At 38.7% G+C, this 26620-nt stretch overlaps 1 protein-coding gene across 3 annotated transcripts in view; it reads right to left on the reverse strand.

Annotated features, from left to right (window-relative positions):
- LOC128639867 (pulmonary surfactant-associated protein D) overlaps positions 1 to 25503 on the reverse strand; it is an 80820-nt gene extending 55317 nt beyond the window's left edge. For all 3 annotated transcript variants that reach the window (XM_053692086.1, XM_053692085.1, XM_053692083.1), the window contains exons 1-3: positions 25416 to 25503; positions 25157 to 25306; positions 18520 to 18609 (exon numbers count right to left, since the gene is read on the reverse strand). In XM_053692086.1, the coding sequence (XP_053548061.1) occupies positions 18520 to 18609; positions 25157 to 25304 (238 nt within the window). In that variant the 5' untranslated portion in view covers positions 25305 to 25306; positions 25416 to 25503. The remainder of the gene's footprint in view (positions 1 to 18519; positions 18610 to 25156; positions 25307 to 25415) is intronic.
- Positions 25504 to 26620: the final 1117 nt, after the last annotated feature.

Consider the following 26620-nt stretch of genomic DNA (forward strand, 5'->3'; position numbering starts at 1 on the left):
GGTAGTTTATGGGTGTTAGTGTACTTTAGAGCACAGTAGTCAAGAGCTTTATGAACCGGCGTTAGCCCAGAAAGCTCTTAACTCCTGGCTTTTCTCTGCGGCTGGAGTCTTGTCGTTAGATTTCTAACGCTCACTTCAGCCAAGACTCTAAATACCAGCGTTAGAAAGATCCCATTGAAAATATAGGATACGCAAATGGCGTAGGGGGATCTGCGGTATGGAAAAGTTGCAGCTTCAAAGTGAGCGTTAGACCCTTTGCTGACTGACTCTAAATACCAGCGGTAGCCCAAAACCAGCGTTAGGAGCCTCTAACGCTGGTTTTGACGGCTAACGCCAAACTCTAAATCTAGGCGTTAGGGTTTATTTTATAGGTAAGTATTTAGTTTCAAATAGGAAACATTTAATTAATGATAGTAATATTTATTATATTATAAAGGAGAAAGTTGTGAATGGAAAACTTGCTAATTTAGTGTTGCTAAAAGTGCTCTAGTAACAGAACACTTAGTACCCACTTATTTTAAAAATATCTATATAAGTGGAATCATAACAGCTGGTGCAGACCCATTTTAATTGTATTATATAAATTGAAAAGAAAGAAAAGAGGTTTATGATATAACCTCTAAAAAGACTGGGAATTCAGCACTCTTTTATAGAAAATAACTAGAGCAACACAATGTGCAGTTTAAAAAGAAGGTTTTTAATTCACGCACCTCGCCGGGTGCCGATTAAGCAAATAAATCAACAGATAGAAATACACAAGCAACCTGTATCTAAATGGTTAAAAAAGTGCATACATGTACTGCACTAAAATTGGACCGGTCCAAGTTACTGAGTAACGCTAGTGATGAAGGAACCAACAAAATGAGTACATATAGCATATGCAAATAATCCACACTAGTAAATAAATGGAATATATGAAAAACCAGCAGTACATAACACAGACAGAAGTTTTAGTAAACTGTGTTAGCCGAGTATTCTCATATATGCAATATAGGATGTATGTGCACAGTATAATGCAATTCAACAACAGATGAGATTAGTATCAGAAATATTGCTACAATGATAGCTACAATGGGTAGCCACTGTCAAGGTGATATACAAAGTCCCAATGTTGCTGATTAAACTGTTCCAGTAATGTGCATATACTGACCAAGTTGTGAGTTCAGTTAAAGCTATGAAAAATGACCTGTAGAAAGTAAAGCGATAGAGTCATTTAGTGAGCCAAAGCAAGTGATTATGAGCAAAAGTCAAGCGGCACACAGAGAGACATGCAATGCAGCAAGCAGGAGCAAATGAAGAAATCTAGCAGCTGAACAATCAAGCGGATATGCAGGAGGACTTTCAAATCAATATACAAATCCCTCTGTCAACTGCAACCACTTGAGCTTGTAACTTCATGATCTTACAACAAGAAAATGTAAAACATAGGGCACTTATCAGAGATGTAGGAGAACGCCAGGTATGGACATCCGGGTCCCTCTGTCAACTACACCTGTGGGCGCCCTTCTCCTCTTGTCTTTTCCAGAATCGCTTAACTTTTCTTTATCCAAGTCGATCTGTTTGAACCTCAATGCACCAATTATTTTGCTCACATAAGTATCCAGACTCCAAAGTTTGCTTCACTCAAAGCTGGCGGCTCACCACGGCATACCGCTCTGTTCCATTCAGCAACACTGCATATCAGATCACGTGGAACCGGTCAGCCAATGCCGATGCGCGTTTCACCCCCACATCACAGGAGAGACGGGGCTTCCTCAGGGCTGTATGATCTAGCGTGTGTTGGTTCTACCTTTAAACCAAACTAACTCCGCCCATATGGGAGTTGAAAATATTCTAACATATACAGTTTTAAATATATATTCAAAACCCTCATCCTCTTTCAACAAGTAGTAACTATGAGGATGAATACACAGGTTATAGAGTCTCAAGGATTTGAATACGGCTATGTAATTAGTGTTTACTTAACATCACTGTAACGTTTTGTGTTACCAAATTTACAAAAAACACGCCATATCCAGTCTTTCATTCATACCTTTGGGGACAATGGTAGAGAGGTTGAAAATACACCTACATTCTTTCTGTAGTAGAACTTTATCATTATCCCCCCCTCTACCATTGGTGATCCCTTTATCTATGCCCAGCACTCTCATGCAATCAGGGCTACTGTTGTGGAAGGACTCAAAATGCCTGGCCACACTACTGTTTTTCACCTTGTTCTTTATGTCATCCCTGTGCTCAAGGATTCTATCTTTCAATATCCTCTTGGTTTTTCCTACATAAAAAGAAGGACAGTCACAGTTTAGTAAATATACCACTCCTTCAGTGTTACAGTTGAAGAAGAATTTAAGTTTATAAACTTTTTCTGTGCAAGCCGAGAAAACTTTAGTTTTTAACATGAATCTGCACGCCACACATTTCTTACATGGGAAATTTCCAACTAATTTTTGTCTAGATAGCCAATTAGTTCGTGGAGTGACAAACTTGCTTTTTACACGTTTATCTCTTAGATTAGGGGCTCTTAACTTTAGTTTTTAACATGAATCTGCACGCCACACATTTCTTACATGGGAAATTTCCAACTAATTTTTGTCTAGATAGCCAATTAGTTCGTGGAGTGACAAACTTGCTTTTTATACGTTTATCTCTTAGATTAGGGGCTCTTTTTGCCGTGAGTGTTGGAAAATGCCCAATTTCTTTGGCCACATTTTCATCATTCAACAGAATTTTCCAATTGTTATTAATAATACGTTTGATTCCATTCCAGTAACAGTTATACCTAGTCACTAGTCTAATGGAACCTGTATTCTCTTTCTCCTTCGGATAGAGAAGGGATTCTCTATCTGTATCTTTCGCAAAAGTATAGGCATTTTTTAGAATTCTCTTTGGATAACCTCTGGCCCTGAACCTCTCTGTCATACAAGCTGCATGTTTGTCAAATTTGATGCGAGACGAACAATTTCGTCGAAGGCGTAAAAATTGTCCCTTAGGGATCCCTTTTACTAGGTGGTATGGATGATGGCTTTGCGCTAGGAGGATGCTATTCGTAGGAGTCTCCTTACGATAATTTTCAGTTCTCAGTGTGTCTTGTTCGACTCGTATGTCAAGATCAAGGAAAGACAGACCTACTTTACTAGAATTAACTGTTAGAACAATATTTCTAGAGTTATCATTTAGTTCATCAACTAACTTTTTCAACTCATTTTCTGTTCCTTCCCATATGACAAATACATCGTCCACATATCGAAGCCATAAGTGGACTTTCTCATTGAACTCAGTTTTTTGATAGACATCTTCCATCTCCCACGCCTCTAGGTGTAAACAAGCATACGTGGGGGCACATGTGGCCCCATCACTGTCCCCCTGATTTGCTTATAAGTTTTATTATCAAAAGAGAACACATTATTCTCTAAAACTATTCTCAAAAGGTCAATAACAAAGTCAGTATGCATACTATACGATGGACCCCTTGAGTCAAGAAAATGCTTAGCTGCTTGTATCCCTATGTGATGGGGGATAGAGGAATAGAGTCCTTCTACATCTAGTGTAACCAGTAGGGCCTCTTTAGGTATAGATAAGCTATCTATTTTCCTCAAAAAGTCAGCAGTATCAAGGATGTAGGACAGCATGGTACACAGAAATGGTTTTAAAAAATGGTCTATGTAATTGCCAAGATTTTCTGTCATACTACCTATCCCAGATATTATGGGACGCCCTGGGGGATTTTTTAAGTTCTTGTGAACTTTAGGTATGCAGTAAAAAACTGGCATGACTGGGTGTTGATTAAATAGATATTTAAACTCAGTGTTAGAGATTAAACCATCACTTCTAGCATCATTTAGTTTCCTAAAAATCAGAGACTGTATATCTGGTGATGGATCATGTATTAGACGCAAATATTGGTCTCTATTAAGCAACTGCCTTTTTACCTCAAGCACGTAGCTGGTTTGATCCCACAGGACTACATTACCACCCTTGTCGGCAGATTTGATCACAAAATTATCTGCTGTGATAAGTTTGTTTAAAGCCTTCCTTTCGGATCTGGTTAAGTTATCACCAACTATGCCATTCAAAGGGAAATTACAAATTTCCTTTTCAAATTGCTTTACAAAGATATTGACAACAGGTACAGTAGATAATTGTGGCATGAAAGTAGATCTCGGTCTTAGACCGGAGATTATCTTAGTCTGAGAGGTGGGGGTACTGTTAGTAAATTGTTGGCCAGATTCCAAAGTACCTGATTGTAACAGATTCTCAAGATCTTGCAAAGCTGACCTGTCCTCTTTATCTAAACTCAAATCATCAATAATATTCTTTCCCTTCCCTTTAAACATCTGTGATAGAACAAACGTCTAGCAAAAATGTGTAAATCTTTGAGAAATTCGAATTTGTCCAAACCATTTGTTGGACAAAATTATAGATCTTTTTTAAGGACACTAATATGTGCCTGATTAAGTCTGAAAGAAGACAGATTAATAATTTGCAAGTCTTGATCTGGACTAGTTAAAAGCCCCTCCTTCTCCTGTATCTCCGCGTCCGTCCTCTCTGACCCCTCTCCTGACTGAATCATATGTTCCTTTACTAGTTTGGTATGTGTAGACACAGTTCTTACGATAATCTTCATTATCTCTAGCTAGCTTTCTACTTTTACGTAGTTTTATGTCAGTTTGTAGTCTAGCTAATTGTTCCTGTATCTCGCTGTTAAATTTACCAAAATTAGGATTATTTTCAAAGGTGTTTACTACCCCTAATGCTTCTTCCACTAGTTGTTTAGTTTTTTCTAATCTTTCTTTGTTCCTAATGACCATTTTTTTCATTAAGATTATTGAGCATTCTGAGAGACTGAGGTTCCAATCTTCCATGAAGTTATCCCCTCCCTCATCCTCTCTCAGATTTGTGCCTGGATCTAATCTCAATCTAAGGCCTCTGGGTACAATATTATTTTTGATATAGTTTTCTAGACTTGCAGTTTCAGCTCGTAACTTTACTTGCTTCACCAAGAGTTTTTTATATTCCTTGAACGCAGAAAAAACATTTAAGGGATTAGCCTCTATTTTACTGCCATCAGTAGTGCTGGGCATAGATAAGGAGGCTAATAAATCAGCCTCCCATGTTTCATCAGAAAGAACGAAAGCCATACTGTTAATTTACAAAACCAATCAGCAATATAGCAACGTGCGTGAATCGAGAAAACCTCCCTTGTATTAGGCCAATCAAGTTACAGCAACATTATTCACATAGAATACCAAAATAAGGGAAGACCCAAGTCTATTGGTAGTATTAAATTAGAAAGGAGAAAGTTGTGAATGGAAAACTTGCTAATTTACAGCTAGATTTAGAGTTTTGGCGGTAACGACCCGCATAGCTAACGCTGCCTTTTTTTTGGCCGCCCCATAAAAATAACTCTGGTATTGAGAGTCCAAAAAAATGCTGCGTTAGGCTCCAAAAAAGGAGCGTAGAGCATTTTTACCGCAAATGCAACTCTCGATACCAGAGTTGCTTACGGACGCGGCCAGCCTCAAAAACGTGCTCGTGCACGATTCCCCCATAGGAAACTATGGGGCTGTTTGAGCTGAAAAAAAACCTAACACCTGCAAAAAAGCCGCGTTCATCTCCTAACGCAGCCCCATTGTTTCCTATGGGGAAACACTTCCTACGTCTGCACCTAACACCCTAACATGTACCCCGAGTCTAAACACCCCTAACCTTACACTTATTAACCCCTATTCTGCCGCCCCCGCTATCGATGACCCCTGCATATTATTTTTAACCCCTAATCTGCCGCTCCGTACACCCCCGCCACCTACATTATCCCTATGTACCCCTAATCTGCTGCCCCTAACACCGCCGACCCCTATATTATATTTATTAACCCCTAATCTGCCCCACACAACGTCGCCGCCAGCTACCTACACTTATTAACCCCTAATCTGCCGAGCGGACCTGAGCGCTACTATAATAAAGTTATTAACCCCTAATCCGCCTCACTAACCCTATCATAAATAGTATTAACCCCTAATCTGCCCTCCCTAACATCGCCGACAGCTAACTTCAATTATTAACCCCTAATCTGCCGACCAGAGCTCACCGCTATTCTAATAAATGGATTAACCCCTAAAGCTAAGTCTAACCCTAACACTAACACCCCCCTAACTTAAATATAATTTAAATCTAACGAAATTAATTAACTCTTATTAAATAACTTATTCCTATTTAAAGCTAAATACTTACCTGTAAAATAAATCCTAATATAGCTACAATATAAATTATAATTATATTGTAGCTATTTTAGGATTAATATTTATTTTACAGGCAACTTTGTAATTATTTTAACCAGGTACAATAGCTATTAAATAGTTAATAACTATTTAATAGTTACCTAGTTCAAATAATTACAAAATTACCTGTAAAATAAATCCTAACCTAAGTTACAATTAAACCTAACACTATACTATCATTAAATTAATTAAATAAAATACCTACAATTACCTACAATTAAACCTAACACTACACTATCAATAAATAAATTAAATACAATTCCTACAAATAACTACAGTGAAATAAACTAACTAAAGTACAAAAAATAAAAAAGAACTAAGTTACAAAAAATAAAAAAATATTTACAAACATCAGAAAAATATTACAACAATTTTAAACTAATTACACCTACTCTAAGCCCCCTAATAAAACAACAAAGCCCCCCAAAATAAAAAAATGCCCTACTCTATTCTAAATTAATAAAGTTACAAGCTCTTTTACCTTACCAGCCCTGAACAGGGCCCTTTGCGGGGCATGCCCCAAGAAATTCAGCTCTTTTGCCTGTAAAAAAAAACATACAATACCCCCCCCCCAACATTACAACCCACCACCCACATACCCCTAATCTAACCCAAACCCCCCTTAAATAAACCTAACACTAAGCCCCTGAAGATCATCCTACCTTGTCTTCACCTCACCAGGTATCACCGATCCGTCCTGGCTCCAAAATCTTCATCCAACCCAAGCGGGGGCTGGCGATCCATCATCCGGTGCTGAAGAGGTCCAGAAGAGGCTCCAAAGTCTTCCTCCTATCCGGCAAGAAGAGGACATCCGGACCGGCAAACATCTTCATCCAAGCGGCATCTTCTATCTTCTTCCATCCGTCGCGGAGCGGGTCCATCTTGAAGCAGCCGACGCGGATCCATCCTCTTCTTCCGGCGACTCCTGACGAATGAAGGTTCCTTTAAGGGACGTCATCCAAGATGGCGTCCCTCGAATTCCGATTGGCTGATAGGATTCTATCAGCCAATCGGAATTAAGGTAGGAATATTCTGATTGGCTGATGGAATCAGCCAATCAGAATCAAGTTCAATCCGATTGGCTGATCCAATCAGCCAATCAGATTGAGCTCGCATTCTATTGGCTGTTCCGATCAGCCAATAGAATGCGAGCTCAATCTGATTGGCTGATTGGATCAGCCAATCGGATTGAACTTGATTCTGATTGGCTGATTCCATCAGCCAATCAGAATATTCCTACCTTAATTCCGATTGGCTGATAGAATCCTATCAGCCAATCGGAATTCGAGGGACGCCATCTTGGATGACGTCCCTTAAAGGAACCTTCATTCGTCGGGAGTCGCCGGAAGAAGAGGATGGATCCGCGTCGGCTGCTTCAAGATGGACCCGCTCCGCAACGGATGGAAGAAGATAGAAGATGCCGCTTGGATGAAGATGTTTGCCGGTCCGGATGTCCTCTTCTTGCCGGATAGGAGGAAGACTTTGGAGCCTCTTCTGGACCTCTTCAGCACCGGATGATGGATCGCCAGCCCCCGCTTGGGTTGGATGAAGATTTTGGAGCCAGGACGGATCGGTGATACCTGGTGAGGTGAAGACAAGGTATGATGATCTTCAGGGGCTTAGTGTTAGGTTTATTTAAGGGGGGTTTGGGTTAGATTAGGGGTATGTGGGTGGTGGGTTGTAATGTTGGGGGGGGGGTATTGTATGTTTTTTTTTACAGGCAAAAGAGCTGAATTTCTTGGGGCATGCCCCGCAAAGGGCCCTGTTCAGGGCTGGTAAGGTAAAAGAGCTTGTAACTTTATTAATTTAGAATAGGGTAGGGCATTTTTTTTATTTTGGGGGGCTTTGTTGTTTTATTAGGGGGCTTAGAGTAGGTTTAATTAGTTTAAAATTGTTGTAATATTTTTCTGATGTTTGTAAATATTTTTTTATTTTTTGTAACTTAGTTCTTTTTTATTTTTTGTACTTTAGTTAGTTTATTTCACTGTAGTTATTTGTAGGAATTGTATTTAATTTATTTATTGATAGTGTAGTGTTAGGTTTAATTGTAGGTAATTGTAGGTATTTTATTTAATTAATTTAATGATAGTATAGTGTTAGGTTTAATTGTAACTTAGGTTAGGATTTATTTTACAGGTAATTTTGTAATTATTTGAACTAGGTAACTATTAAATAGTTCTTAACTATTTAATAGCTATTGTACCTGGTTAAAATAATTACAAAGTTGCCTGTAAAATAAATATTAATCCTAAAATAGCTACAATATAATTATAATTTATATTGTAGCTATATTAGGATTTATTTTACAGGTAAGTATTTAGCTTTAAATAGGAATAATTTATTTAATAAGAGTTAATTAATTTTGTTAGATTTAAATTATATTTAACTTAGGGGGGTGTTAGTGTTAGGGTTAGACTTAGCTTTAGGGGTTAATCCATTTATTATAGTAGCGGTGAGCTCCGGTCGGCAGATTAGGGGTTAATAATTGAAGTTAGGTGTCGGCGATGTTAGGGAGGGCAGATTAGGGGTTAATACTATTTATTATAGGGTTAGTGAGGCGGATTAGGGGTTAATACATTTATTATAGTAGCGGTGCGGTCCGCTTGGCAGATTAGGGGTTAATCAGTGTAGGCAGGTGGAGGCGACGTTGAGGGGGGCAGATTAGGAGTTAATAAATATAATATAGGGGTCGGCGGTGTTAGGGGCAGCAGATTAGGGGTACATAGGGATAACTTAGCTGGCGGCGCTTTGCGGTCGGCAGATTAGGGGTTAAAAAAAAATTCGAGTGGCGGCGATGTGGGGGGACCTCAGTTTAGGGGTACATAGGTAGTTTATGGGTTCAGTAGTTAAGAGCTTTATGAACCGGCGTTAGCCCAGAAAGCTCTTAACTCCTGCTTTTTTCCTGCGGCTGGAGTTTTGTCGTTAGATGTCTAACGCTCACTTCAGAAACGACTCTAAATACCGGCGTTAGGAAGATCCCATTGAAAAGATAGGATACGCAATTTACGTAAGGGGATCTGCGGTATGGAAAAGTCGCGGCTGAAAAGTGAGCGTTAGACCCTTTTTTCAGTGACTCCAAATACCGGCGGTAGCCTAAAACCAGCGTTAGGAGCCTCTAACGCTGGTTTTCACGGCTACCGCCAAACTCTAAATCTAGCTAATAGTGTTGCTAAAAGTGCTCTAGTAACAGAACACTTAGTACCCACTTATTTTAAAAATATCTATATAAGTGGAATCATAACAGCTGGTGCAGACCCATTTTAATTGTATTATATAAATTGAAAAGAAAGAAAAGAGGTTTATGATATAACCTCTAAAAAGACTGGGAATTCAGCACTCTTTTTATAGAAAATAAATAGAGCAACACAATGTGCAGTTTAAAAAGAAGGTTTTTAATTCACGCACCTCGCCGGGTGCCGATTAAGCAAATAAATCAACAGATAGAAATACACAAGCAACCTGTATCTAAATGGTTAAAAAAGTGCATACATGTACTGAACTAAAATTGGACCGGTCCAAGTGACTGAGTAACGCTAGTGATGAAGGAACCAACAAAATTAGTACATATAGCATATGCAAATAATCCACACTAGTAAATATATGGAATATATGAAAAACCAGCAGTACATAACACAGACAGAAGTTTTAGTAAACTGTGTTAGCCGAGTATTCTCATATATGCAATATAGGATGTATGTACACAGTATAATGCAATTCAACAAAAAATGAGATTAGTATCAGAAATATTGCTACAATGATAGCTACAATGGGTAGTCACTGTCACGGTGATATACAAAGTCCCAATGTTGCTGATTAAACTGTTCCAGTAATGTGCATATACTGACCAAGTTGTGAGTTCAGTTAAAGCTATGAAAAATGAGCTGTATAATTTATTATATTATATCAGTATAGCGGATTAAGTGTCCAGCATTGCGCTCACACTAATAATACGTTGAGTAACTGTTACTTGTTCTGCTGCACAACATATGGCGTGAGACCAGCATTAACCATTAGCCTTTGAGAAAGCCGGAAACCCGGCAAAACATGTCAGGGAGAGTGAGCTAATGGGAACTCTGTACATAGTTTTTTAACGTAATGTAACGTAACTTTAAGTTATTGGGGGTAATCGTGGTGCTAAAGTCTGGGTAGTACAATCCAATAAATTTGGTTAATGCTGGTCTCACGCCATATGTTGTGCAGCTGAACCAGTAACAGTTACTCAACATATTATTAGTGTGAGCGCAATGCTTGGCACTTTATCCGCTATACTGATATAATATAATTAATTAATAGAGCAACAGAGCAGTATTTTGAGACCCATTAAGATGCTTATAATGTATAAGTAATCTTATGATTTTACAACTACTAATTACTCCTTTTGTATTACAAACCTCAGCAGATATTTAGCTCTAACACCCAATATTGGTAATGCAGCTGTTAACTGGTGATATCTAGTTATACAATATATTACTGAATATTACATATTTATTGTTATAATTTATTTAACAACTATGAAAATATTATTATAACATTTCAGTGTATGTTATTACATCAAGCTACATTTGTAGCAACTAGATAGCACAATTTAGGAGACTGATACATACAGATATTCAAAGCCCTCATTTCAATTGAATGCAAATATTTCAATAATCCCTGGTACAAGTGTAATAATTTGCATCAGTTGTGCTATCATATATTATAAATTTGGGAACTGATGGTACTACAGTTCTCTAATAATCTCACTACTTATCAAGCACCAATGTTTGCTGTGCAAATATTTTACTATGATTTATAATCAATGTGTAATATCGGACATACAGGTGATTATAAAAGATTGATGTTGATACAGTAGTATCTATAATAATACTACTTGGAATATAGACAGCAATAGTGTCAACCACTGGGGACCTATTTTTCAGACTAGTAGCACCTACCCACACTATATCAGTTACCAAACTGTAACAATTACCTGCTAGTTTTAATCATACCCAAATTTTAAACACGTTCTAATAAAGATTTATTTTTAATTTGTGTGATTTTTAGTTTTTCCTCTAAATATAATAATATTTTTATTTTAGAGTCCCAATGAGTGCTTCTCAAGTATCCTTTTTGTTCAATGTTCTTTATTGAATATAAGTTAAATATAGCTTGTGATACTTAGCACCTACACCACAATTACAAATCGTATCTTGAGGCCAATTTGACCTTATTTTGGATGGTGAAGAGACTCTTATTGTTTTCATTAAGTGGTGCCATCATACTCCTTTTTCTGTCATAAATGTACACCTGTACATATGTATAGGAGGTCATAAATTGAAGTGTTCATTAGTTGTGAAGCACCTTGCTTCTATGTCCAGTATAAAGTGACCTTAGTGCAAGAACATGTGCAAATGCAAAAGATGGGGATTCAGCTCCTCCCACTTATTCAGAGGCACCCACATGTGTATGCTTGTAAATATATTGTGGTAGTCAGTATTCACATCATAGCAACATACTGCATTTTGTATACCTCCACACATGCAGAGATCATCCAAGTGTGTTTGTCTGAAGCTGTAATGCACAGTAGAGACTGCACGCGAGGACAAAAACACCTGGCCTTATAACTGACCTGGCGCTGTGTGGTGGAGTGGGCGTGACCGGGTGGGTGCAGAGTGGGCGTGACCGGGTGCGGCATGAGCGTGACCGGGCGGGTGAGACGTGGGCATGGCCGGATGGGTGCGACGTGGGCATGGCCGGGCGTGATGTGGGTGGGGTCGGGCAGGGCATGGGCGGGGCCAGATGCTGAGAGACAGAGAGTTCTAAAGAGGGGGGGATAGAGAGAGCAGAAGGATAGAGAGAGCAGAAGAGGGAGGATAAAGAGAGGGAGAGAGAGACAGCAAAAGAGAGAGAGGGGAGAGAGGCAGCAAAAGAGAGGGGGGAGAGAGACAGCAAAAGAGAGGGGGGGGAGACAGCAAAAGAGAGGGGGAGAAAAAAAGCAAAAGAGAGGGGGGAGAGAGACAGCAAAAGAGAGGAGGGAGACAGACAGCAAAAGAGAGTGGGAGAGAGACAGCAAAAGAGAGGAGGGAGAGAGACAGCAAAAGAGAGGGGGAGAGTACGCAAAAGAGAGGGGGGAGAATGCGCAAAAGAGAGGGGGGAGAGTGCACAAAAGAGAGGGGGAGAGTGCGCAAAAGAGAGGGGGGAAAGAGCACAAAAGAGAGGGGGAGAGAGCTCAAAAGAGAGGGGGCGAGAGCTCAATAGAGAGGGGGGAGAGTTCACAAAAGAGAGGGGAGACTGCGCAAAAGAGAGGGGGAGAGTTCACAAAAGAGAGGGGGGAGAGTGCGCAAAAGAGAGAGGGGAGAGAGCACAAAAGAGAGGGGAGAGAGAGCGCAAAAGAGAGGGGAGAGAGCACAAAACAGGGGGGAGAGAGCACAAAAGAGAGGGGGGAGAGAGCGCATGAGAGAGGGGGAGAGAGTGCAAAAGAGAGGGGGGAGAGAGCACAAAAGAGAGGGGGGAGAGAGCACAAAAGAGAGGGGGAGAGAGTGCAAAAGAGAGGGGGAGAGAGCGCAAAAGAGAGGGAGAGAGAGCAAAAGAGAGGGAGAGAGACAGCAAAAGAGAGGAGAGAGAGCAAACAAGAGGAAAGAGAGAGCAAACGAGAGGAGAGAGAGCAAACGAGAGGAGGGAAGAGAGCAAAAGAGAGGGAGAGAGAGAGCAAAAGAGAGGGGGGAGAGAGAGAGCAAAAGAGAGGGGGAGAGAGAGAGCAAAATAGATGGGGGAGAGAGAGAGCAAAAGAGAGGGGGAAGAGAGGGCAAAAGAGAGGGGGCGAGAGAGAGCAAAAGAGAGGAGGGAGAGAGAGAGCAAAAGAGAGGGGGGAGAGAGAGCAAAAGAGAGGGGGAAGAGAGAGAGCAAAAGAGGGGGGAGAGAGAGCAAAAGAGAGGGGGAGAGAGAAAGCAAAAGAGAGGGGGGAGAGAGAGAGCAAAAGAGAGGGGGGAGAGAGCAAAAGAGAGGGGGAGAGAGAGTAAAATAGAGGGGAGAGATAGAGAGCAAAAGAGAGGGTAGAAAGAGAGAGCAAAAGAGAGGGGAGAAAGAGAGAGCAAAAGAGAGGGGGGATAGAGAGAGAGCAAGGGGTAGGACTGCTGTACTGAAAAAAATGGCCCGTGTACACGGGCTTTAGGACTAGTATGGAATAAACAATAATAGTGAAGCCAAATGGAGTATATGTGTGTCAGTAACCAAGTTCAGTTAAATAATGAATTCTCCATCTGAATGAGTTACCAGTGGAGAGAGACTGCTACAATGATAGAGGAGCTGAGCTGTTCCGGACACAGCAGCAGTGGCAGGCAAAGAAGAAGCTGTGAAAGCATAAAATGCCCACTGTCATCTTTTATTGGATTCCAGACTATCATGGCCACTACACAGTGAGGGGTGAGTCTGACGATTCTACTCTGAATGTGTACCTTTTACCAGAGATTGTACCAGAGTTTGTAAGAACTTACATCTGGAGGGGGACTAGAAGGATAGTATTACCCGGTCCCTTGTGTCTTAACAGTTAAAATAGTTAAAGCCGCTACAGTAGTTTGCCCGGCGAGGAGTGGGAGGAGCTAATGTTCTGGTACCTTTGAATTCATTCTTTAACTGAACTTGGTTACTGACACACTTATACTCCGTGTGGCTTCACTATTTTTGTTTATTCCTTATGATCTTTGCATGTGTGGAGGTATACAAAGCACTGTTTGTTGCTGTGATGTGAATACTGACTACCACTATATATTTACAAGTATACACATGTGGGTACCTGTGATGGTCCAATGAATAAGTGGGAGGAGCTGAATCCCCATCTTTTGCATTTGCACATGTTCTTGCACTAAGGTCACTTTATACTGGACACAGAAGCAAGGACTGTGATACTTTGGGAACTTAACGATGTGTTTGATAATGATGTCCCCAATACAAAGTTGGGTGATATGTTTCAGGACATGGAATACCTTAAATTAAAGGAACAAAAATTGAAGTGGGACAAATGGATTCTAGCCAGATAAGTAGCCCTCAAGATGATCCCTAGAGGGCTACAAATTAATAAATTTCTTACATATGATATTAGAGATGAAGAGTTTATAGAAAGATGGAATTTAACACTCACAGATTGTTCCCTTAAACTTATTGCTCTACTTATTGAGTATAAAGATTTCCTGTTAAATGAGGTTAAAACCAAATTGACACAGTTGCAGATTGAAATGAACAACTTTACTCAATGAAATCTACCTACAGTATGACAACATCCTCAAAAAAACAGCGTAGAAGGCTAGAAAGTTAGTGATACAAACTAAGCATTACAAATTCATCAGGAAACAAAAAGATTACAACTTTGGTGTGGTCTATGTGTGGCGTAAGAGCAAACGCAATAAGACCTGGTATAATTCTAATACTGCACTGGATGATGGTCAAACTAATGGAGGTACCCACACTGGGTGCCGTAATACATTCAGAAGGCATCAGAATCAGAACTCCAAACAACTCCAAAACAAAGGTTAGCCCAAGAAAATGGTAGCAGGCGCGTTTTCTTAGGTCCGCCAATTGGATAGGGCTGCTCTCTTTAAAGGACAAATGATCAACTCACCCCAAAAAATTAGAACAGAACGATCCGATGTTTGTAACAGCCTTTTCCAACCAATACAAGTAGGTAATGTTCTATAATCAAAAAGAACCTACCAATCCTTATGGGGGATGTCCATTTGAGACCCTATGTCGAAAAAGGATGCAGGTTTGTATATAGAAAAAAAACGCACCTTGGGCAACATCCTGTCCCCTAGTCTTCTCAAATATGGCAGTTCAGACAGTTCATGGTTACACCACAAAGGAACCTACAGATGTGGTAGGAGAGCCTGTGGTTCTTGTGACCATGTTATCAATAACAAGTTTTACTCTGCCGATCGTTCAGAAGAGTATGAGACTAAGGGATGTGTAAATTGCACTAGTAGATTTGTAGTCTACCTGATCTATTGCACTTTGTGTTCCAGACAATATGTCGGAAGAAGGACCAAAGAGGTGGGCAAAAGAATTAAAGAACATCTCTCTTATATTTCTAGCGAGAGACCATGCTCAGCTCTATCAAAACACTTTTTGGATGTACATCAAGGCAATGTTGGGTCCTTTAGGTGGCAGGCTATCGAGCAGATAGTCAGACCCCCAAGAGGTGGCGACAAGATATCTACTGGATCCATAAATTGGATAGCCTGCTGCCTAAGGGGTTCAACTTTGAGTTTGACATCATCAATTATTGGCAAAGATGATGTCAATACCGGACACCTTTGTCCCATTCAGCCTTTGTATTTCTTTGTATATAATTAGGTCTTAGCTAGTTTAAGAGGCTACGCCTGAATTATTCGATAGGTGACATATCTATGTCTATATCACTCTTTATCATATGTCTAGGTATACAACCTTAGAAGGGAATATTTTTGTAGGGGACTTGAATTGGTTCTATGTGCTCATTTACCTTATACATCCTCTTGTTTACGGCTGAGGTCAGGGTGTTTAACTATTATACAGCTCTGGGACTTGGTTTAGATGGTGTTTTGAGGTTTATTAGCACAGTCCCCTACTATCCGCATTTTGTTCACTTCCTGATTATTTTAGAGATTTAGACCTTATGTAAACATAACTGTATAGTTAGACAAAGGTCTATATAGCCACTGTGCATTTTTTCTTTGTTGAATACATATTGTTTGTGTAAGTGAGATCTTATATATACATGCAAATATATATTAGCTCATTATAGGGCATACAGCTAGTTAACTATAATACATATGTACACACACAGGGGGTTTCTATCCCCATGCATGTTTGTATATATATATATATATATATATATATATATATATATATATATATACATCTGTTTGGACATCCATAAGTTATGTAGATATCCATATTTGTTATCTATGCATTACATGAATATTTGGCTGACTATATTATCAATGTAGTAATATTAATGCAAATAATCTCTGGTCTTTCTAACTACATACTAATCTTTCCTTTGAATTTCTCCTAGAATTTTTTTTAGATTTACCATGTCCCCTATAATATAATGTTAAGGTCTAAATTTTTAACATTAATCTATAACATCAATATATGACTATGATTACATATATATTTTTACAATCAAAGTTTATTATTCAATCTTACGTCATTCTGAGATATGTGATTCACTAGGGGTTAAATCTGAAGCTAGTTAACTTCAGCCAATAGGATTGTTTTTAATTATTTTTAAACAAGTCAAGCCTGTATCCTATAAGGTCTATGATTATGGTCACCAGGACCAAAACCGGTTAAACCATGTTTACTCTGGCTTAATATTCCCTGTGTGGAGTCAGATGTTGTCACATTGCACTTTTTGTCCATTTTTTTAAATTAATAATAAAAGTTCTGTTTTTATATATTGGAGCTGGACTGCCTTGGAGTTTTTAGTTTCATTCCTCTTTTTTGCTACCATTTCTTATTATATTGTACTCAAAAACTTTCTTTATAAGAAATGAGACCTTTTTCATTGGTATAATATTAAAGGTCAGTGCTTAAAAATCATATTTCAATATAACTGTGCCTTAAGACCTTATGAGTAAAAAAAGGTGTGAATCTCTATAATCTTATTGTCTGATTTGAACAGCCAAAAGGATTTTAACAGCTCTAATCCTATTGGCTGTTTTGAAAAATTCAGCCAATAAGAATGCAAGGTACCCCAAACTGATTGTGGTACCTTGCATTCTTTCTTCAGTATACCATGAACGATCGGATGAAGAGGAGGCTCTATGTCACCGAACCTCCGCTTTGCACCGCCTTTGCCGTGGATGAAGATGATGGACCCACCTGGAAGAAGACCTTCTCTGCAGGACTTCTGAAACTGTGAGTACCTATTTGGGGCTTTAGTGTTAGGTTTTTTTAAAAAAAAAAATAACGAGTTTTTTTTGGGCACTCTGAAAAAGAGCTTAATGCCCTTTATAGGGCAGTGAAAAAGAGCTAAATGCCCTTACAAATGCCCTTTTCAGGGCAATGGGTAGTTTTTTTAGTGTTTGAATTTTAATTTTGGGGTTTACGTGGGTGGGGGGGTTTACTGTTAGGGGGTACTTTGTTTATTTTTAATTTTAAAGAGCTATTTAACTTAGGGCAATGCCATACAAAAAGCCCTTTTAAGGGCTATTGGTAGTTTAGCATTAGATTAGGGGGTGTTTTTATTTGGGGAGGGCTTTTTTATTTTCTATAGGGATTAGGTTTAATTCTTTTATTTTAGATAATGTGTTTATTTTTTTCTGTAGTTCTATTTTTTATTTTTTGTATTTACAACATATAAACTGCCCTCTGGGCAGGCTTACCAACTAGTAAAACAATAATACCTCTAAAACATCATTTTATTTCTTTTTGCCTGGGAATTACTATAGTAAAGACTTTTAAAGATATATTCAGGATAATAAGCAAAGCAAAACAACTTAAAAATGTAGATTGTTTTAGGTTTTCACACAATTGAAACAGAAAAAGTTGGGAACTGGGATTTGCATTGTATAATTAATTTAATATATAAACAACTCTCAGGTAAGTGACTGCTATTTTAAGATAATTTATAAATTACACAAAAAAATCTGCTTAATGATACACATTTGGTATGTTTAAAATATTAAAAGCAAATAATATTAATTATTTGTTTTTATAATATAGCCATAATACTTTAGAAAAACTTATCAAATTATTTATCTACAAAAATCCCCTTAGAATGGTGATTTTCTGTCGAAAACCATTTTTTTCTAAAGGATTATGATCCATCCCATGATTTGATCTTTTTGCCAAAAATAAGGCAATCGTTACAAGAAGATATTTATGTAAAGACAAATTCACCACTGAATGCGGCTATTTTCATTTGCGCATAACGTATAATAAATACAAAATCCTGTAATTAAATATCTCAATGTTTCTCAATAATATTGACTGTGACTGTATATACATAATATAAACTTACCTGACACTGCACTTTCACCCATTTCCCCCTTTTGGCCCAGAGGTCCCGGAGGGCCAATTATTCCTAATTGCAATGGAGAACTAAAGTGGAGTTTGTTTTATTGCCATTTAGTTTATTTTAATTTTAATTAATGTTTTTATTGTTGTAACTCTATATATTTTTTTTGCATGAAATAATAATAATAAAATATAATAATAATAATAATAGTAACAATAATAAATAAAATATAATAATAATACTTCATCCCACAATGGATAGAATTACCTGGGGTACCATTATTTCCACGTTCTCCTTCTGGCCCCTGTTTCCCAGGAGGCCCAGCAATACCTCTTAACCCTTCTGCTCCAGGTGGACCTATAATTACAAAATATTTCAGTTTTATTGATTATATTTAAAGAAAATATTATTTGCAGTGTTCACAGGAGCCAAAAAATAGACAATCAGAGTTTTATAAGGAACAGAATAGCCTTAAGTTTATTAATATAATATTGATTGTAAAAAGAGAAAAGTATATTTTTAAAAAAATTTTAAACTTTAAAATACTCTAATTTATCAGTTTAAGTTACCACTTATAATTTTTTACATTACATTTCGGAATAGATTTATTTTGTTTCACATGATTCAAAGCAATGATATATTTAAAAAAATAAAATAAATTATGCTTACCTGATTTATTTATTTCCAGATATGGTGAGTCCACAGCTTGAGTAATAACTGTTGGTAATATCACTCCTGGCCAGCAGGAGGAGGCAAAGAGCACCACAGTTAAACTGTTAAGTATCACTCCCTTACCCACAACCCCCAGTCATTCAACCAAAGAGAAATGGAGAAAAAGGAGTAACACAAGGTGTAAAGATGCCTGAGGTTATAGTCAAAAGAACTGTCTTAAAATAAAGGACATGGCCTTGGACTCAACATAACTGGAAATAAATACATTTATCAGGTAAGCATACATTTTGTTTTTCTTTCCTAAGATATTGTGAGTTCATGGCTTGAGTAATTACTGTTGGGAACCAATACCCAAGCTAGAGGACACGGATAAATAGGTAAGGAAAAGACAGGCAGTCCTAAATAGAAGGCTTGAAGAACCTTTCTCCCAAAAAAATCCTCAGCCGAGGCAAAAGTATCAAATTTGGAAAATTTGGAAATAGTATGTAGAGAAGACCAAATTGCAGCCTTGCAAATTTGTTAACAAAAACTTCATTTTTGAAAGCCCAATAAGAGGAAACAGCTCTTGTGGAATGAGCCGTAATTCTCTCAGGAGGCTGCTCTCCAGCAGTCTCATAAGCCAAATGAATTATACTTCATAACCAAAAAGAAAGAGTAGTAGCAGTAGCTTTCTGACCTTTACGTTTCCTAGAGAAAAAGACAAAGAGGGCAGAGGACTGGCAAAAATTCTTAGTCGCCTGTAAGTAGAATTTAATGCAAATTATGTAACAAACGTTCTTTGGAAGAAGAAGGATTAGGACGCAGAGGGAACAACCATTTCCTCATTGATATTTCTATTAGAAACAACCTTAGGAAGGAAACCTAACTTACTACGAAGAACTGCCTTATCAGCATGAAAATAAGATAAGAGGAATCACACTGCAGAGCTGAGAGTTTCGAGACTCTTCAAGCAGAAGAGATAGCAACAAGAAACAAAACCTTCCAAGATAACAACTTAATGTCTATGGAATGCAACGGCTCAAACGGAGCCAGCTGTAAAACTTTAAGAGCAAGGTTAATGTTCCAAGGAGGAGCAACATACTTAAAGACAGGCCTGATTTTGACCAAGGCCTGACAAAAAGATTGCACATCTGGCACATCCGCCAAACGTTTATGTAGTAAAACAGATAAAGCAGAAATCTGACCATTCAGAGTACTGACTGACAATCCCTTCTCCAGGCCTTCCTGAAGAAAAGATAAAATTCTAGGAATTCTACTTCTACTCCAAAAGTAGGCCTTGGATTCACCACAATAAAGATATGTACATCATATCTTATGGTGAATATTTATAGTAACAGCTTTCGAGCCTGAATCATGGTCTCAATAACTGACTTAGACAAATCACGCTTAGACAGAATTAAGCGTTCAATCTCCAAGCAGTCAGCTTCAGAAAAATGAGATTTGGATGAAGGAAGGGACCCTGAATCAGGAAGTCCTTCTTCAGAGGTAGTCTCCAAGGTGGGAGAAATATTATCTCCACTTGGACTCCTGCAAGGCCACACATGGGCTATTAGATTCACTGATGCCTTCTTCTGTTTGATACATGCAATGACTCATGGAAGGAGAGCAAGCGGAGGAAACAGGTATGCCAACCTGAAAACCCAAGGAACCGCCAGAGCATCTATCAGAAAGGCCTGCGGATCTCTTGACCTTGAATCGTACCTTGGAAGCTTGACGTTCTGATGGGACACCATCAGATCTAACTCCGGCACCCCCATTTGAGGACTAAGTAAGAAAACACCTCCGGATGGAGTTCCGACTCTTCGGGATGAAAAGTCTGTCTGCTCAGAAAATCCGTTTCCCAGTTGTCTACTCCTGGAATGTGAATGGCAGATAGACAGCAATTGTGGGTCTCTGCCCACTGAAGAATCTGAGTAACCTCCTTCATGGCTAAGGAACTCTGAGTTCCTCCCTGGTGATTGATGTAAGCCACAGAGGTTATGTTGTCTGACTGGAACCTGATAAACTGGGCTGAGGACCACTGAGGCCAAGCCAATAGAGCATTGTAGATCACCCTCAACTCCAAGATGTTGATGGGAAGAGCAGACTCCCCCCAAATCCAAAGACCCTGAGCTTTTAGTGAGTTCCAGACTGCTCCCCAGCCCAGCAGGCTGATGTCCATGGTCATGATCACCCAGGAAGGTCTCAGAAAGCATGCGCCCTGAGACAGATATTCCTGAGAAATCCACCATGGAAGAAAGTCCCTTGATGACTGATCTAACTCTATTCTCTGAGATAGCTCCGCATGGTAGCCATTCCATTGTCTGAGCATGCACAACTGGAGAGCTCTCAAATGGAATTGATCAAAAGGAATTATGTCCATGGAAGCCATCATCAGACCATTTACCTCCATAAATTGAGCCACTGAAGGATGAGCAGTAACCTGAAGAGAGAAGCAAGAGGAAAGGATTTTGTCTTTCCTGACCTCTGTCAGAAAAATCTTCATCAATAGAGAATCTTGTATGGTCCCTAAGAACACTACTCTTGTAACAGGGGAAAGGGCGCTTTTTTCCAGATTCACATTCCATCTGTGGGAACGAAGAAAATACAACAATATCTGTGAGATTTTGCTTTTTCAAAAGATGGCGCCTGAACCAATATGTCGTCCAGGTAGGGTGCCACAGCAATTCCATGAGAATGGATCACTGCCAAAAGAGCCCACAGAACCTTTGAAAAAATTATTGGAGCTGTGGCTAGACCAGATGGAAGGGCCACGAACTGGAAATGTTTCTCCAGAAAGGCAAATCTCAGGAATCTGTGATGGTCCCTGTGAATAGGAACATGAAGATACGCATCCTTTAGGTCTATGGTTGTCATGAACTGAACCTCTTGTACTAAAGGAAGAATGGAGCGTATAGTCTCCATCTTGAAGGATAGAACTTTGAGAAACTTGTTTAGACACTTCAAGTCTAGAATGGGATGGAAAGTTCCCTCCTTTTTGGGAACCACAAATAGGTTGGAGTAGAACCCGAGACCCTGTTCTTGCACTGGAACTGGAATTATCACACCCAGGGAGGAAGATGTTGTATACATTTCAAGAATGCCTCTTTCTTTATCTGGTCTGCAGATAATCTTGAGAGATGGATCTGCCTCTGGGAGGAAAAGTCTTAAATTCCAATTTGTAACCCTGGGATACTATGTCCACAGTCCAGGGATATGGCACATCTCATATCCAGGCTTGAGAGAACTGAGAAAGTCTGACCCCCCACCTGATCTGATCCCAGATTGGGGGCAAACCCTTCATGCTAATTTGGAATCAGCTGTTGGTTTCTTTGATTGTTTCCCCTTGTTTCAAGACTGATTGAGTTTCCAAGAAGACTTGGATTGTTCCTGCTTGGAAGAATGGGAAGGCTTTCCTCTGAAGTTACGAACGGAATAAAAATTAGTCTGATGTCCTTTAGGCCTATTCTTCTTATTTTGAGGGAGAAAAGACCCTTTCCCACCCGTAATATCAGAGATAATTTCTGCCAAACTGGGTCCTAACAAGGTTTTGCCCTTGTAAGGAATTGCCAGAAGCTTGACTTTAGAGGAAATGTCTGCAGACCAGGATTTCAACCATAATGCACTGTGGGCTAGGACAGCAAAACTAGAAGTTTTAGCTCCTAGTCTAACAACCTGTAAAATGGCATCTGCAATAAAGGAATTTGCCAACTTAAGAGCTTTAATCCTATCTTGAATTTCATCCAAGGAAGTCTCTACTTGAAGAGAATCAGACAATCTGTCGAACCAATAAGATGCCGCACTAGTGACGGTGGGAATACACACCGCAGGTTGCCATTGGAGATCTTGATGAACATAAATCTTTTTTAAATAAGCCTCCAGCTTCTTGTCCATTGTATCCTTAAAAGAGCAGCTATCCTCAATAGGAGTCATCTAAAGTAGCTAAAACCTCCTTTAACAATACACAAAGGTGTTCAAGCTTCAATCTGACGGATACCACCTCAGTCTCAGAAGAAGGAATTATACTGTCCGAATCTGAGATTTCACCCTCAGAAAGTCCTGATGTATCTTCCTCATCAGACTTATGAAAAAGGGCAAATTGGCACCTTACTTTCTGAATTTCTAGATTTCCTCTTGCATTTTTCTCTGTAATCTGGGAATGGCAGCTAATGCCACAAATACCGCTGAAGATACCTGGGCAGAAATTTCTGCTTTTAAATAAACTCCACTAGGAGTTATAGAGAAACCGCAGGGCACTGCATGTGACACCATTGAGGCATGAGACATAGCAGGAGAAAGCTGAGGTATTATTTTTACAGCATCATCCTGAGAGACATTAGTTTCAAAAATGTTCCTTTTATTTTGCAAGGTTTTCTTGACAGATGAAGAACAAAATTACATAGAAGCTGCTATTTGTGCATCTAAACATAATAAGCATGAATTCATGAGAGCAGGCTCTTGCTCCATATCAGACTTGTTGTGAAACAGTAAATAAACTTGTACAGATAAGTTTCAAAGATTTTAATATTCAATTAAATTAAGCCAAGGAAAAAAAACTACACTTTAAATTTTATCCCAAATTAGGATCGACCCCCAGCTAAAATTATGTGTGAAAAGTTAAGAAAAAACATTTAATAAACATCAAATAAACTTCTAAAATACCCCTCAGGCAACCCCACACCTCAATTACTGAGGTGCCTTACCGCTACCAATTAAGACCGGATAACCGAGAAATGGAGAAAAACAACTTTTTCCTCAGAAACGTTATGAAGTAAAGCCAGTCATGTGACCGCAACTGCCAAGCTCAAATTACAGCTGCGACACAGAGAGGCACCACTTCCTGGTACACAGAGTACCAGAAGTATCTGTTTCTTCAAACCTGACAGTTAGTTTAAAATGTTGCATCGTTTTGTTTTAAAGCAATAGGGAAATGAATAAACTGCTGAAACAGAAAATTCAGCCTTACTTTCAGTTTAAACTTGCATTATTTTATCAAGTAAATATGTGTCAGAAAATAAAGCCTAATAAAAACATTCTACCCTTTATTTTCAAAAGAGTTTAAATGTTAGTCTCACACATGCTACAGTGCCTGCTTCTTGTCTCAGTGTAACCCATACAACATGATTGTCTATTTCCCAATAAAAAAGCAGTGTCTTTAAATTTGTTAAGTGGGAGAAAAAGCACTTACCTGCTCCGTTGTCTGGCATGTAGACAGTTACAAGGTATGAGAAGACATAGTTCTTCACAGAGACCTTTGAAAAAGAAAGAACAGAGTAACCAACTCTGGCTTTCTAAACTAGGGCAGCAATTGTTAGGAAAATGCAGTAAGTGTCTCTTTACAACTTTCTAACTGCTTTAAAGCCACCACTACCCGACTGCAAGGAATGATGTGGAATACGGCTATACCCCAAAACTTGCTTGTAGATGAAATCAAAATTGTACCAAAGAGAATGACTGGGGTGTTGTGGGTAAGGGAGTGATACTTAACAGTTTAACTGTGGTGCTCTTTGCCTCCTCCAGCTGGCCAGGAGTGATATTCCCAACAGTAATTATTCAAGCCGTGGACTCACCATATCTTAGGTAAGAAATATTCTATCAATCTCTCTAACTATCTATCTGTCTATCTATCTATCACTCTGTACAGGCATACCTCAGAGATATTGCGGGTTCGGTTCCAGACTACTGTAATAAAGCGAATATAGGAATAAAGTGAGTCACACTCATTTTTTGTTTCCCAGTGCATATAAATGTTATGTTTAAAATATACTGTAGTCTCTTAAGAGTGCAACAGCATTATGTCTAAAAAATACATGTGCATTCCTGATTAAAAAAATACATTATTGCTAAAAATTTCTAACCATAATCTGAGCCTTCAGTGAGTCATAATCCTTTTGCTGATGGCATATATATATATATATATATATATATATATATATATATATATATATATATATATTTATATAGATGTGTAGATTTGTGTATTCATGTGTATTTATTTGTTTATATGTGTATATTTAGGAAAAATGGCACCTATAGACTTGCTTGACAGAGAGTTTCCACAAACCTTCAATTTGTAAAAAAAGCAATATCTGCGAAGTGCAATAAAGTGAAGCGCAATAACATGAGGTATACCTGTATATCTGTGAAATATAATTTGTTTCATGCTGCTTCATATTTACCAGTGTTGATCAAATTACACAAATGTCATTTTTTTTAAGTAACATTAAATGATTCAGCCCCTGTATTGACTCACCTGGTTCCCCTTTGTCTCCGTCTCTACCATCCCTACCATTAAGACCTGGAAGTCCTTGTACAGCAGAGCAGGTTTCTGACTGACCATGGGAAACAAACCCCAACAGGAATGCTGCTATTGCAGTAACAGTCCATAAGTACTGAATCATATCTAAAAGCAACATATGAAAACATCAGTTTTATTCTCCAATACTAGTTTACATCCAAGCAACATCTGAGATACACAGTCTATGGAATATCTGAGAGCTCATAGAACTTACCTTTTTAGTTGGCTTCCTAGAAGTTGTGTTGCTAATTTCTGTACTTGTCACAGGTTTAGCTCTTCAATAAATGATTACACAAATGAAATGTACGATTCCAAACTTGGTCCCTTTTATATGGGAGAATATCGATTACTTGATAATATCTTAATGAACTTTGAACCAAGGTCAGTACAGAGAACATCAGTAGAAAAATAATTAAACTTTATAACAACATATTTGTTTTGTGGGTTTTTGAGCTTCTATAAGAATTTTAGATTGTTATTAACGTGACTTGACAACATACGGACAATTTAGGTTTGTGTTTTTTTTTAGCCATAATGTGACTTGACATTTGGATAATTAATTATCATGGGCCAAATTACAAGTGGAGTGCTAAATATTGCTTGCATGTGCACTGGTATTACAAGTTAATCACAAGTTGATGCTAGCAAGCATGGCGCTCACAAGAGCGTGCTTGCTTAGGCTCCTATGAGAGCCTCTTTCTGATGCCGTCACAGACTGCTTCAGAACCTCGCGCAGCGAAGGAGGTATGTAGCGTAGTGATGGGCAGCATTTTTAAATAGATATGTATATGAATATATACATATATATTAATATGTTAATATGTGTATGTACACATATTAACACATAAATATATATCACCTAGATACGGTTTTAACGCTGAAAAAATAGCTATACCGCAAGCATTTTAGCCTGTAAACATCAATCTTGCACTCAAAAATAATTACATTTTTGCATGGGATTTCCATAGCGCCGGTATTACAGGTTGTGCGGTGATGCCAAAATGCTTGCATAACAGCCATTCGGCCATCTGAGACCAGTAGTTATGAATTTTGCGCCACAAAAATGTTTCACAAAACTCATAACTAAAATGTTACAAAGTACACTAACACCCATAAACGACCTAACAACCCCTATTCCGCCGCCCTCCAGCATCTCAAACACTGGTTAAAACGTATTAACCACTAATCTGCCGCTCCCGACATCGCCACCACTTATAAAAGTTATTAAACCCTATTCCGCCGCTCCCCGACATTGCCACCACTATCATAAAGTTATTAACCCCTATTCCCCTGCATCCCAACATCGCCGACACTATAATAAAGCTATTAACTCATATTCCGCTGCTCCCCAACACTGCTGCCACTAAATAAAGCTATTAACCCCTAAACCTCTGGCCTCCCACATCACTGCCACATAAT

The sequence above is a fragment of the Bombina bombina genome, chromosome 9 (genome assembly GCF_027579735.1).
Source record: "Bombina bombina isolate aBomBom1 chromosome 9, aBomBom1.pri, whole genome shotgun sequence".
Taxonomy (NCBI): domain Eukaryota; kingdom Metazoa; phylum Chordata; class Amphibia; order Anura; family Bombinatoridae; genus Bombina; species Bombina bombina.